The sequence below is a fragment of the Phalaenopsis equestris genome, unplaced genomic scaffold, assembly GCF_001263595.1.
Source record: "Phalaenopsis equestris unplaced genomic scaffold, ASM126359v1 Scaffold000077, whole genome shotgun sequence".
NCBI classification, from domain to species: Eukaryota; Viridiplantae; Streptophyta; class Magnoliopsida; order Asparagales; family Orchidaceae; genus Phalaenopsis; species Phalaenopsis equestris.
Genome location: NW_018164519.1, coordinates 17,404 through 30,147, shown reverse-complemented (window position 1 = coordinate 30,147; position 12,744 = coordinate 17,404). Strand labels below are relative to the sequence as shown.

General features: G+C 35.5%; 1 protein-coding gene across 2 annotated transcripts in view; it reads right to left on the bottom strand.

Annotated features, from left to right (window-relative positions):
* LOC110019759 (putative nitric oxide synthase) overlaps positions 1-11,508 on the bottom strand; it is a gene marked incomplete at its 5' end in the record, with an annotated part of 54,321 nt that extends 42,813 nt beyond the window's left edge. For both annotated transcript variants that reach the window (XM_020717567.1, XM_020717568.1), the window contains 4 exon segments: positions 5,465-5,546; positions 6,458-6,537; positions 6,636-6,722; positions 11,323-11,508. In XM_020717567.1, coding sequence (XP_020573226.1) covers positions 5,465-5,546; positions 6,458-6,537; positions 6,636-6,722; positions 11,323-11,442 — 369 coding nt within the window.
* Between the last annotated feature and the right edge of the window lie 1,236 nt (positions 11,509-12,744).

Here is a 12,744-nt window from a genome sequence, read left to right as displayed (position 1 = left end):
AAAATTTCATAGGAATAAAGGTAATTTGAATATTTCTATGAAATGGTAAATTACACAAAATTTTCAAATGAATATGTTATAATAGTAAAGTTAGAATTAAAATATTATGAAAAAGAAATCGAAAGAACTTAAACTGTTCTTATAGATAAGCCACAAGGTTAAATTTGAACATGGGAAAATAACAATTTGATTAAATGGTAGAAATGAATTAATATGTTTTTATTTTACAATTGTTCTACATATTTACACATGTTTTTAGTTTTTTCCAGTTTTTTTTTAAATGCAAAAGTTCATGTTTTTCATTTAAATTTTAAATGTAAGAAAAAAAAAATGATACATAAATGCATATGGAAGTCGCCCTTAGATGGTGCTAGCAGGGAAATGTAATGTACTTGTGCACGAAAATAAAAATGGTTGTCTACCATTATGGTAGGTTGAAAAATTTTAAACGTATATTTTTTAAAGTAAATGTTTATGGCTCTCATTAATTAAAATTGTGAAAGAAATAAATATAAGTTAATGAAATTATTTCCTTTACTGACTTTTCTTTACTTCACTTTTACAAAATATTTTAAAACAAAAATTATTATAATTTAGAAATTTTTTCACACTAAGTGGTTTTAACTCAAACGTTTAATTGCTAACATTTTACAGGAAAACTAGCTTTAAGCTAGATCGATCACAGAGAGTACCTGTACAAGCGCTGAGGAGTGTAGACTGATAGATATTATGGTTCATTTTATTTTTTGTTACATGTAAATGTTTAAATATGAATAAATTGTTGTAAATATAAGTTTTATGCAATAGAATGGCTCTTCTGTGTTTTGAATTTCATTTTAATTATGAAATGAAACTGTTAGTTTTTTCTCCGCCCGACTAAAAGTCCTGTCTTGTTAATTACGAGTTCTCAGTTCAAGTCATGACAATCGAATTATAATTAGCAAATGGGATTTTACCTTTCAACCTGCCAAAGGTAAATCAGAAGGCATGATTAGGGGTGTAAACGAACCGAACACGAACGAACAGAGCTTATATTCGTGTTCGGTTCGTTTGAAATTTAGTTTGTTTCAAATAAGCTCGTATTCGAAATTGTTCGTGAAGTCACTATTCGTGTTTATTTCTTAACGAACGAGGCGAATACGAGGCGAACGGTGAGCCAGTTTGACATCTCTAATATTAATATATATAAATAATATATTATATTAATTATATAACTTTTATTATATAAATATATAATAAATTAATAATAATAATATATTAATATATTATATTATTAATATACTAATATAGATATTATATATTTATATAATATAAGTTATATAATTAATATAATATATCCAATAACGATTCGAACACGAACGAACACATCACTGTTCGTGTTTGGTTTGTTTACTAACCGAACGAAAAAAATTTGTTCACGTTCGTCTCGTTTACTTATCGAACTAATCAAACAAAAAACTCATTGAGGAACCGAACACGAACTGCTCGCGAACAACGAGCTTTTTTGATAGCCCTAGGCACGATCATCCTATGGAGAAAGGATTTAGTACATTTCACTATCCATACCATGCAGAAACAATGCATCATTGGTTATGCCCACTTCCCTAATCACAAGAGATAGCTTGTCGCTACCATCCATGCTAATAAAGACCACCATATAAGGAGGAAGCTTTGGTAAGATCCATGCTAATAAAGACCCCCATCGAGCTGGTTGTAGTTTAAGAATGTATGGCAGTCCTACCCAACTACGTGAAACACTGTCAGGAAGACTTGGTGCAAGAAGTTGTCAAGGAATAAAGCTGAGATCTTGTAGCAAAAATGTGATAAAACTCTGAAAGCTCTGAGATATTGGAGTAAGAAAAAGCTGAAGGAGTTTGGGGAAAGAAAAAAATACGCTTCAACCAGAATTTAAAGAGCTTCAACAGCAGGAAGCATGGCTTGCGGGTTCACGCTTGAATTGGAGACCTTGCTTCGTAATAAAGTGCCCGAATTGAATGTGACTCTTGCCAGGATTGCTACGTGGTGGCATCAAAAGATCAAAACCAGATGGCCCAATGAGGGGTATAGTAATTCACACTTCTCTCACTCAGTGGCACCCGCACGTAATAGATCTAACCATATAAACCAAATCAAAGACTCGGATGGCAGCTATATTGTTTAAGTTCTTCGACAAACATTGGAATTATTCTTGGGTTAACACCAATTCATGTCCGAGTGGGGGAGAAGCTAGGCAGGTTCTAACAGGTAGTGATGTGGTTCTCACAACCAATGTTTAGGAAGAGGAAATTTGAAATGCTATTGAGCAAATGGGATGCAATTGAGCTCCAGGTTTGGATGGGATAACCGTATCATTTTTTAAAAGCTTCTGGCAGATCATTAAAAAGAAGGTGATTGAGGCGGTGGGTGACTTCTTTACATCTAGTGTGATGCCCAGTTATTGGAAAGAATTGTTGTGGTGCTGATGCCCAAGACCGCAAATCCAGATACTGCCATGAAGCTAAGACCAACAAGTCTATGCCAGACTATCTAAAAAGTGGTGGGCAAAATCCTGGTGAATCGACTTAAAGGTTTTCGACCCAAAATTAAATATCAGAGGAACAAGGGGCCTTTATTCCAGGAAGATCTATTTCGAACCATTGTCTCATTGTTCAGGGAACTATGAATAAGTTTAAACTTTTTTACAAGCGAGATAGGTCTAATGGCTCTCAAAATTGACATGGAGCAAACAGAAAACAAAATGAGTTGGGAAGCAGTTATGAATGGTTTTAAAATTTAAGAACTCTCCTTCCCAGTCTGCTGATTGGATTATCCTCTGTACCAGCTTCCCTAAATTTGCCATCCTCATCAATGGAAGCCGGACAAACTTGATTGAAGCGTCGTGTGGTTTTAAACTGGGATGTCCACTATCGCATTATCTTATTATTCTATGTTCTGAATTGCTTTCTCTGGCATTGGCACGCAAGGTTAAACAGATTGACATTAGCATTTCTAACCACGGAACCAAAGTTTCTCAACCTATTCTGTGTTCTACACTTCAGCCCTGCTACCATCCAATCTGTGAAGGTGTTGCAGCAAACTCTTAACAGTTACAGCAGTTGGAGAAATCAATCTGTAAATGACTGCAAATCAACTGTGTATTCAGCAAAGAGACACCAAATTAGAAGAAGAGGACGATCGCCAGATTGCTAAAATTTAAGAGAGTAGAGGAATTTGATCATTGTGGTATTCTATTAGCTCAAAGGAAACTGCAAAAGTCTGACTTCACCTAGTTGATCTGTAAGAATCAACAAGAGTACCGTTTGGTATGTTCGTCACCTATCCATGGCTGGGCGTTACTCTTATAAATTCATCATTGCTGTCCATATTTATGTAAATAAGCACTCATTCTAGTGTGCCTAAAAGTACGCTAAATGAAATAGAAAAAATGTGTCAAGATTTTCTTTGGGGGAAGGGGATCAAACCATGGCGCCCTGCTCTGCCAGCTGGAACAAAATTTACCAACCATGCCAGCTAGGAGGATTGGGTTTTCATGCTGCAAGGAATTGGCGCATTGGATTTCTTGGAAAGGCCTAATTCTTTACTTAATAAATGTTTGCGGTAGAGATATGGGAACAATCTTCGGAACAGCAGCTGCCACCGAAACTACTTTACCATTTGGCGGATCCTTTAAAGATGGAGCCCACAGCTTAAACTCTATTTTGAGATGACGAATTGCTACAAGAGACAACAAACATTGCCTTAATTAAGCTTGGATTCTTGACATTCCACTGGCACGTAGGCCTGCATTTATTGATGTAGAAAAACTATTACTTGTACGTGGCTGATCTTTTAAATGGTGGGAGGTAGGACAATGATGTCATACAATGTAGATATGATTATGAATGTTATGAATGTTATCATTAACACTAACATCCCAGAAGATCAGACATAGCTCACTAAGGCTCGGGTAAGACCATTACATCCCTTACATAGAATGTCTTGTTTTCTCCTTATACAAGAAACTACAGGTGGCTCTATAAGCTCCAATTACACCCCCGTGAGAAGTTTTTTTCTGTTGATCATTACATGATGCTATACCAACTAATTATTGGTTTAGCAAACACGGGCTTGCATCCAACACTTTATGCCCGGCAGAGAAAGACCGAACGCACTACAACTAAGTGCATAGTCCTGCTTCAGGTTATTCTAATCATGTGGAAATGGGGAGTTGGTATCCCCTGTTCAGCAATTACAACGGAATAGTCCAAGAATTGTGGAAATCTGAAGCACATTTGAAGGCCATGGCCAGAATATTTTGCTATACCACCCATGACAGCTGGAGGGCTCATAATCCAAAGAAGCGTGTAAGGAGTCATGGGACTTCAACTATCACTGCAGCCTGCGGCTTCAGTACTTGACTCCCTCACACTCACACTCACACTCACATATGCATATCCAATACAGAAGCACTGGAGCACCAGTCAGCCAGTGAGGCTGTTTCCTTCTCTTTCCCCATGCCCCCCATCTCCTAGTTGGATCAAAAATGTGGAAGAGGATCTCCTCCCCTCTTATTTAGCAGGTATCGGCGTCCTTGTTAGGGATGAACAAGGGAATTGCATAGCAGCAGCCGGTCAAAGGCTTACTAACTGGGACTATGCTAAAGTAGAACTCCAACCGGTCCTTCTAATCAAACATATGGTAGAGCAATGGACGTTTGAGATGAAAGGTATCATTATTGAGGGAGATAACAGCAACATTATTTCTTTCATGAGGCACACTATGGATAGGAAGCGTTGATTGGAGAACATCAGAGATGATTTGGATCTATGTTTTTGTTACTCAAATTAGGCAGGTCATTTTTCGTCACACTGCGAGAGACAACAACCGAGCAGTTCACATTGTGCTTATTGTTAGCTTTAAAGGATAGTTTTGTTTTGAAAGATGTACATGATAGTCATTCTCTTGTTGTTTTTTCTTAGAGATGATAGGTCTCATTTTGTACATGCATGATTAAAAAGTTTGCATAATTTTGTAACTTTTAAAAAAAAATGCAATATATGCAGAATTTTAAAATAATAATAGAGATGATGATTTTATTTTATAAAGCACAGCTAAAATAAAGAATCAGCACAATTGTACGACATATTTTTGAAGCTGATACATTGGTAAATACTATTTATAAATGACATCATTTATGAGTTTAGGAATTTTCGGATGTTAAAAAATATAAAATTTGAAATAAATACTAAGAAAATGATGCAGAGAATATTTACATTAAAAATTAAATTCGTGTTGATGTCATTTAGGGAGGTTCAGTTCCAATGTCAAAGTATTCAAGGTAACTATATTTCTCAATTTCTAGTTAACAAAGTGACGTTCAGATTCAAGTAAATTTACGATCACTTTAAATGATTAAAGAAACTTGAAGTCAGAAAATCTTCATGCTAGGCAAAGCATGAAGGTACGAGAAGAAATAAGAATAGACCTTTCTCTCCTTTCGAATCTCTGATATAACTCCAGCAATCCCCACCAAAGACTTCGAACTAGTAAGGTGGACACTGATGACGCTGCAAAATAATCATCTTATTAGCTAGTGACAGCAATAACTCCTGTTATCATATCCAGCAAAGGTTGATGAACCAGGCAAGACAACTACAGAAACAAATATTGTAGATATATATAAATTGTTAGAGCTTGATGTCATCTTCTGAAACACGAGGTAACTTTGCCTTCATGAATTTTTTCCTCAAAAGACAAAAACAAAAACTTTAATTTTCCTTGAAACAAAAGAAACATAATAAAAATATAAGGGAATTTTACATAAGTAGCGCACAATTCTTATGTATTTACATATCTCACACCTAAACTTTCATTTTACATACATAGCACTTTGGTGCACTTTGGTGCTTTAAATCTATACATGAAAAGGTATATTTCACTTTTTAAAAAGTGGTAATAGAGTTATTTTTTATGTGATGTTGAAGATTTGAGTGATATGTGTGTAAATATGAAAGTTTAGGTGAGAGATATGTAAAGAAATAAGACTTGTCTGCTATGCATGTAAATGTCCCAAAATAATAATTATCTGGTTGGGCCATAGATAAATATAATGAAGTTTATAGACATCATAAATAAATCAAAATCTATGAATTAAAAAGAAAACAAGAAATATAAAGAAATAAGATATAAGGATAGCAAATAGTTGAAAATATGAATCAAATTATACAGTTAACATGAATAATCAAAAGGATTTATCATTGACACGAGCAGCCAGTGCCACCTTCCACATAAAGAAAACAAATTTGACTAGATAAACAAGAAGAAATGGGCAGAAATAAAAGCAAAAACACCTAAAATCAAGCATCATTAGCATTCAAGATAAAAACACGTCACTGCCAGATGGTATTAAAAAGACATATAAAAAGGTAAAGCTTAAGAATCGAAAAGGAAAAAAAATGAAAGAAAGAAGCTGTCTTACTTGAGCTTCTTCTTCATGGTAGCTTCCACAACCCAGTCACCCACACAATTCAAATCCGTACCCTTGGGAAGGAGATCAACCTAGGACAGAAATTTATAAACTTATTGAACATTCAAAGGATTCTTAGAAGAAATAAAGAGAGTAAAAGAAATTTCAATGATTACAGACATAGCAACACCTTTGTTACAACTAGTATTATTGGATTAGCACCAGCAATATCACGTATACGGGCCAGAAAACTGCCATTGAAATCAACTATGTCAACCTACATAATTAAATCACAGTCAATTAAACATAAGGAGACGGAAAAACCAAAAAAACAGCACCTAGATTGCACCTTTAAGCCAAAATGCAGATGTAAAAATATTGAACTATAAAAACCACAACATAACATAACAGGCACACCTGAAAATTTTAGCGAACTTCAGAGATATTCAAGCCAAAAAAAAGCGTTATAAGACAAACAATTATAAAAATTACCTTACAGGCAAGTAGAATTATGAAAACAGAAGAAAAACAGAACTGACATAATTATTGAGAAATAAATAAAAAAGAATAAAATTATATAGAATCACACTGCGTAATGTTTGATGTCAATGAATCTTCATAAAACAACAAAATTGAGATGACCAGCAGTTACACAGTTTCCCAAGCATGTGTAATGTTTGATGTCGATGAAACATGGCACCAACCTCATTACAATGAAGGCGGCGAGCTTTAACCCTCCCATAAACCTCATGTTGATGGGAACTTCTAGCATGGCCTATCAATGCTTTCTCAAGATGATGTCTTAGGGTTTAAGATTTATTAATACATATCTAATATGAGCTGTTCAAAAACATGCAAACATAAACAAAGCATCACAGATCATGCTCTTAATTTAGACAACTTTTCACCTCCTTCTCAGGAAACTGAAATGATAAATTAAAATCTGCTAATCGAAAACATGGACAAAAAATCCTGAAGCATTATAATAATGAAGCATATGTTGTCATCAAAATCAAAGATAAAGCAAATTTAACAAGAATATTATATGTTGCATTAAGACTTTGTTCTTAATAGTGATCATAAGGCTTTGTTACCTGGCTTGATAGCTTAGAATTAAACAAGTTAGGAGTTGCGGTCGCACGGTATTAATATTTAATTTATTTTTCAAATTTTTTTCAGACTTTCAATAAATAAAAGAGTCACTAATGATCCACAAAGTACAATACACATGAGATTGAAATACCCAAAAATAATAACATAGACTATAAACATCTCAAACTAACATATATATGTATATCACTACTCTGAAGAAAAAGAAATATAAAAAGAAACTACAACCATATCATAATATTATAACTATCAGTCGTAGTCCTCCTTTTATAAACTAAGTTTCACATGTCAAATAAATCAATGTACAGTTTTTATTTTCTCGAAATAAACCATTAAATTCAAAAGTATGTAGTCAAGACTTGATGAACAATTATAATCTTAATATACATTAAACTCATATGCAAATGTCATGTATGAATGACCAAAAGAATACAGTTCATTATTCCATAAAATTGTAACATTTCACTTTAATTTTATCTCTTCGCGTTTCATTTAAGTATTTACCCTTTTTAACCTCTATAAAAATCATATAAAGATTATCGTCATACCCGAGAGTATCCTCAAAATTATACCCGTAAGTACCCTCAAAATTATATTCGTAAGTACCCTCAAAATTTTGCACGTGAAAATAAACTTTTACCATTTTTTTTATTGTGCATGAATACGCCGCATCCCCTACCAGTATCATCTAGGTGTAATCCTCATTGACATGAGCTTTTACATTTCATTTCTTTTAATTACTTCCATTTAAAGCATTGAAACCACAATTCCCCGTTTTCAATTTTCACTTCATTCATTTCAAAAATTCTGTAATTTCAACATGTCTCTGATTATAAAAACAGGTATATAAAGCAATAATGCAATTATTCATTTAAAAAAAAAAATCTTATTTTAATACAAACAAGAAAATAATTACTCGCCTAAAATCTTAAATGACATCTTCAATAGTTATCCCTTCACTACACTACATCATCAATCTTTTACCAATCTCAAACCTGAATAGCCTTCTTCCATACTTCCTAATTAAATTAAATAAATGAATATAATAATTTAACTAATTGTATCATTAATTCTAATAATAACATTGACCTTAACCTGTACCTTATAGGATTTCAGATCGATCTCCTCCCTTACTTGCACATAAAATTTCTTGCTAGCCTCTCTGATCTCAATTAACATTTTTCGCATTAACATATTAAATATATATAAATTTAACGAAATAAAATTCAAATAAACAATTCTAGAACAAGAACTTACCTTCACTCGCACATTAGGGTTTCACTAGCCTTTGACTCTCCACTTCAAGCCCGCAACTCTTCCTCTTCCCTCGTACAGAAAGTTTGCATCATCTCTTCCCCATCTAATTTCGGGATTTAAATAGCTTTGATCCCGATTCAATAAAGTTTTTCATTAAACACACATATGCACGCCCCAACGCATGCATGCACGCCCTCACACACGCACGCCCCCACAAGCACACACACAACCACAAACTTTTTATTATTTTTTTTAATAAAACTATGATTGATTGCCCTGCCTACATGCACGAAGGCCCCTTTTCTTCCTCCACAACACGAGCACAGCGCCTAAGTCGTCTGACCCCCTTCCTCCCTCTTTGATTGCAACTCAATCCAGCATCACACATGCACGACGCCGCCGCCTCCTTCCACTACACATGAGTACAATGTTGTTGCCACCTTCGGTTAGGGCTTAGCGTCGAAAGGCTCAACTAACCATCCCGCATGCATGCAAGGTTCGCTCCACTACTTCCTCCTTCGTCCTTTCTCCTTCCTCTCGACGGAGCCGCATACTCCTTCCTTCGGCTTTTTCTTCTCCTTCAAAATCTTCTCCTCCTCCTCCCGTCTTCACTCACTGGCAAACCACTTGACTAGACAATGTGTCGGATGTGAAGATCCTTGACGAATCCGCAAATTAGGGCTAGAAACGACCCGCCTCGCTTCCTCCTCTCTGATTTCTTCTTCACTCTCTCTCTTTCTCGTTTGTTCGCTCTTTGAAGGCTACGGGTCAAAGGACAGCAAAAAGCCCCCTCTCGACTCTAATAATCGAACCGCTCGACAGTTATTTCGAATCGATACATCTTATTTCATATTATTATTATTATTATTATTATTATTATTATTATTATTATTATTATTATTATTATTATTATTATATTATATTTTTTATATTTCAGTTATTAAATTTGCAGTACCAAAAACAAAAAACAATTAACCAGATGTATGCACATTGGATTCTCTTTTATAAAAATTCAACCTTGGATTAAAGTATAAATCTGGATCACAAAATCGTGTTGTTGATGCATTTAGCCGTAAATCCAATATTCTCACCAACATGCAAGCCAAAATCACTATTGTTGAATTCATTAGACCTTTAAGACTGTGATCATGACTTTGATGAAATCTGGAAGCAATGGACTCAATTTAACAGCATTAAAGATTATTCACTACAGCATGGATTTCTATTCAAAGGTTATCATTTGTGCATTCCGGATACCTCGTTGAGAACTCAACTCATCAAGTAGATTTATGTCCATGGTCTAGCAACGATCAATAGAAACCTCTTTCCCAATTCAAAGATGACTTCTTCTAGCCACACATTTGAGAAGATGTTATCACGTTTGTGGCAAAAATGTCCCATCTGTCAACCATAAAAGGAAACAGCCGAAAATTTCGGGTATTCATCACGTTGTCCATTCCCAATTCATATTAGGAAGATATTCGCTTGGAATTCATCGTGGGACTTCCCAAGACCAAGAAGGGCACCAATTCCATCATAGTGGTTATTGACAGGTTTTCCAAAATGGTGCAATTCCTTGCTTGCAAGAAAACCTTTGATGCCATTCATATCAAACGCATATTCTTTCATGAAGCGATTCCCTTTCAAGACATTCCTCACAATCTTACTTCAAATCGTGATGTTAAATTTGCCAGCAATTCCTTCATTCCAAAATGGTATTCCTTGCTTGCAAGAAAACCTTCGATGACATTCATATCAAATGCATATCCTTTCATTAAGTTGTTTCGCTTCATGGCATCCCTCACAGTCTTACTTACATTATATGGTTAATGACAAGTTTCCAAAATGGTGCAATTCGTTGCTTGCAAGAAAACCTTTAATGACATTCATATCAAACGCATATTCTTTCATGAAGTTGCTCCCTTTCATGACATTCCTCACCATCTTATTTCAAATCGTGATGTTAAATTTGCCAGCTACTTCTAGCGTGTGGTGTGGAAGCGTTAAACAACATCATTGCAACTGAGCATAGCTTAACGCCCACAAAACAGAAAAATGAAGGTTTTCAATTGCACCATTGAAAATATACTATGTTGTTCAGTACAGAGCCATCCAAACCGGTGGGAAGAAGTATTAAGACAAGCCTGGCTCGCCTACACTTCCACGGACTGGTTAAAATCCATTTGGCATTGTATACACCCAAGGTACCTAATCACATCATTGATGTGGTTGTTCTGCTCAAATGCGAGGGTAAATTAGCAGTTTATATGGCGAACGATATTACACAAATGCTGTCAAATATCTGCTCCAGCTTAACAGTTTCCATTGATGATTACCAAGATTATGAAAACCACATCAACCATTGAACTGGAAGAAGAAGAAGAGATTCAATGTTCAAAGATCTAGATTGAACCGGGGTTTAAACAGAATGACTTAAAAGATATTATAATTATTTAATATGACAAGAAGCATATATTTTTTAAATATATAGCAGAAAAAACAGCGTGTACCAGTTTAACTATTAGAACTTTGTCATAGCGAATGTCTGAAAGCTTTTCTCTTAGTTCCTCGGCTAAAATGAACTGCTTACCACCGGAATAGCCACCATGGCCACCAACAGCAGTTACCATGTGCCCATGAGACAGCAGCTTACATCTCCCACAGAGTATTGTTCTGAGTTGGTGATGCCTCTTTTTCTGTCACATGTTTGATAAATAAAATTAGAAACCAGCTAAGAAAACAAATCTTTTCAAGGAAACAAACTTCTCAATTAGACAAGGTGAAGCAACCACTAAACTATCAACAAAATAACGATTGGAACAGACAGTATCATTTGACAATTTACATTAACAGCAGAAAAAGTAAACGGAGCATTGACACTTTGTTAGTCTCCAGAACTAAACCATATAAATCAGGCATCAACATTCCATGCATACTTGATCTTCAACCATGTGAGATCATAACCTGGGAAAGGAAAAATTGGTTGGGCTACCATTATTACTCTTGGAGTAGAATAGTGCTTCTAAGACCGAGTCCATCCCCAAACAGGACTTCCCCCATATCCTTAAGCCACACCATATATCAAAGTTCAAAGCACCACATGGAAACCATTAAAATGTGGTGTGGATTCTGAGGCTGCAAGAAGGAGAGACAAGTCTTAATCCTTGGATTATAGGGGGGAAGTCCAATACATGACTCCTTATATAATCCTGAGAGTGTGATTAGCAACACAGTAGAATTTTTCTCCTTCTTTGAATTGAGATAGAAACATTCTTTTATGACTCATTTTTGGAGAATCTGAACCAAGGTAGAGCCACCTAGATTGGGACTTCAACGATACGGCTAACTTACTACAGTGAACTCTAGTAAAGGGAAAAAATTTGCCTACGTAAGACGCACGCAGCGATGCGTGCGATGCCCAATCACAAAACGCCACGTAATTTTACCGGGCCCACTCCATTAAATAAATATATTAAATAAATATATTAATGCGGAATAAAACCGCACGTGACCCGTTACCTGGCCCGCGGTGTAACTCCATTGTACCTCGATTTGTAACTTCAATATACCTCCCGCGGTCGGCCTGCTGTAACCCGATTGTAACCGCAGTATACTAGCCATATACCTTCCGCGAATTTATCTTGGGTATACTCCGCAGTACTATTTCATGTAACGCTCTTGTAACCGGAGTAAACCCAAGATATACCTTTCACGGTACAGGGTTCTGTAACGCGCTTGTAACCGTCATATACCCCAGATATACTCCTCGGTACAGAGCCATGTAACGCGTTTGTAACTGTGATATAATGCAGATATACCTTCCGCAGTAAATAAAAATGTAACGCGAGGGTAAGTTTTTTGTAACCTGCTTGTAACCTTACCATTATACCGCGGGTGTAATCTGCCTGAAACATCCTTATAACGCTGAACCG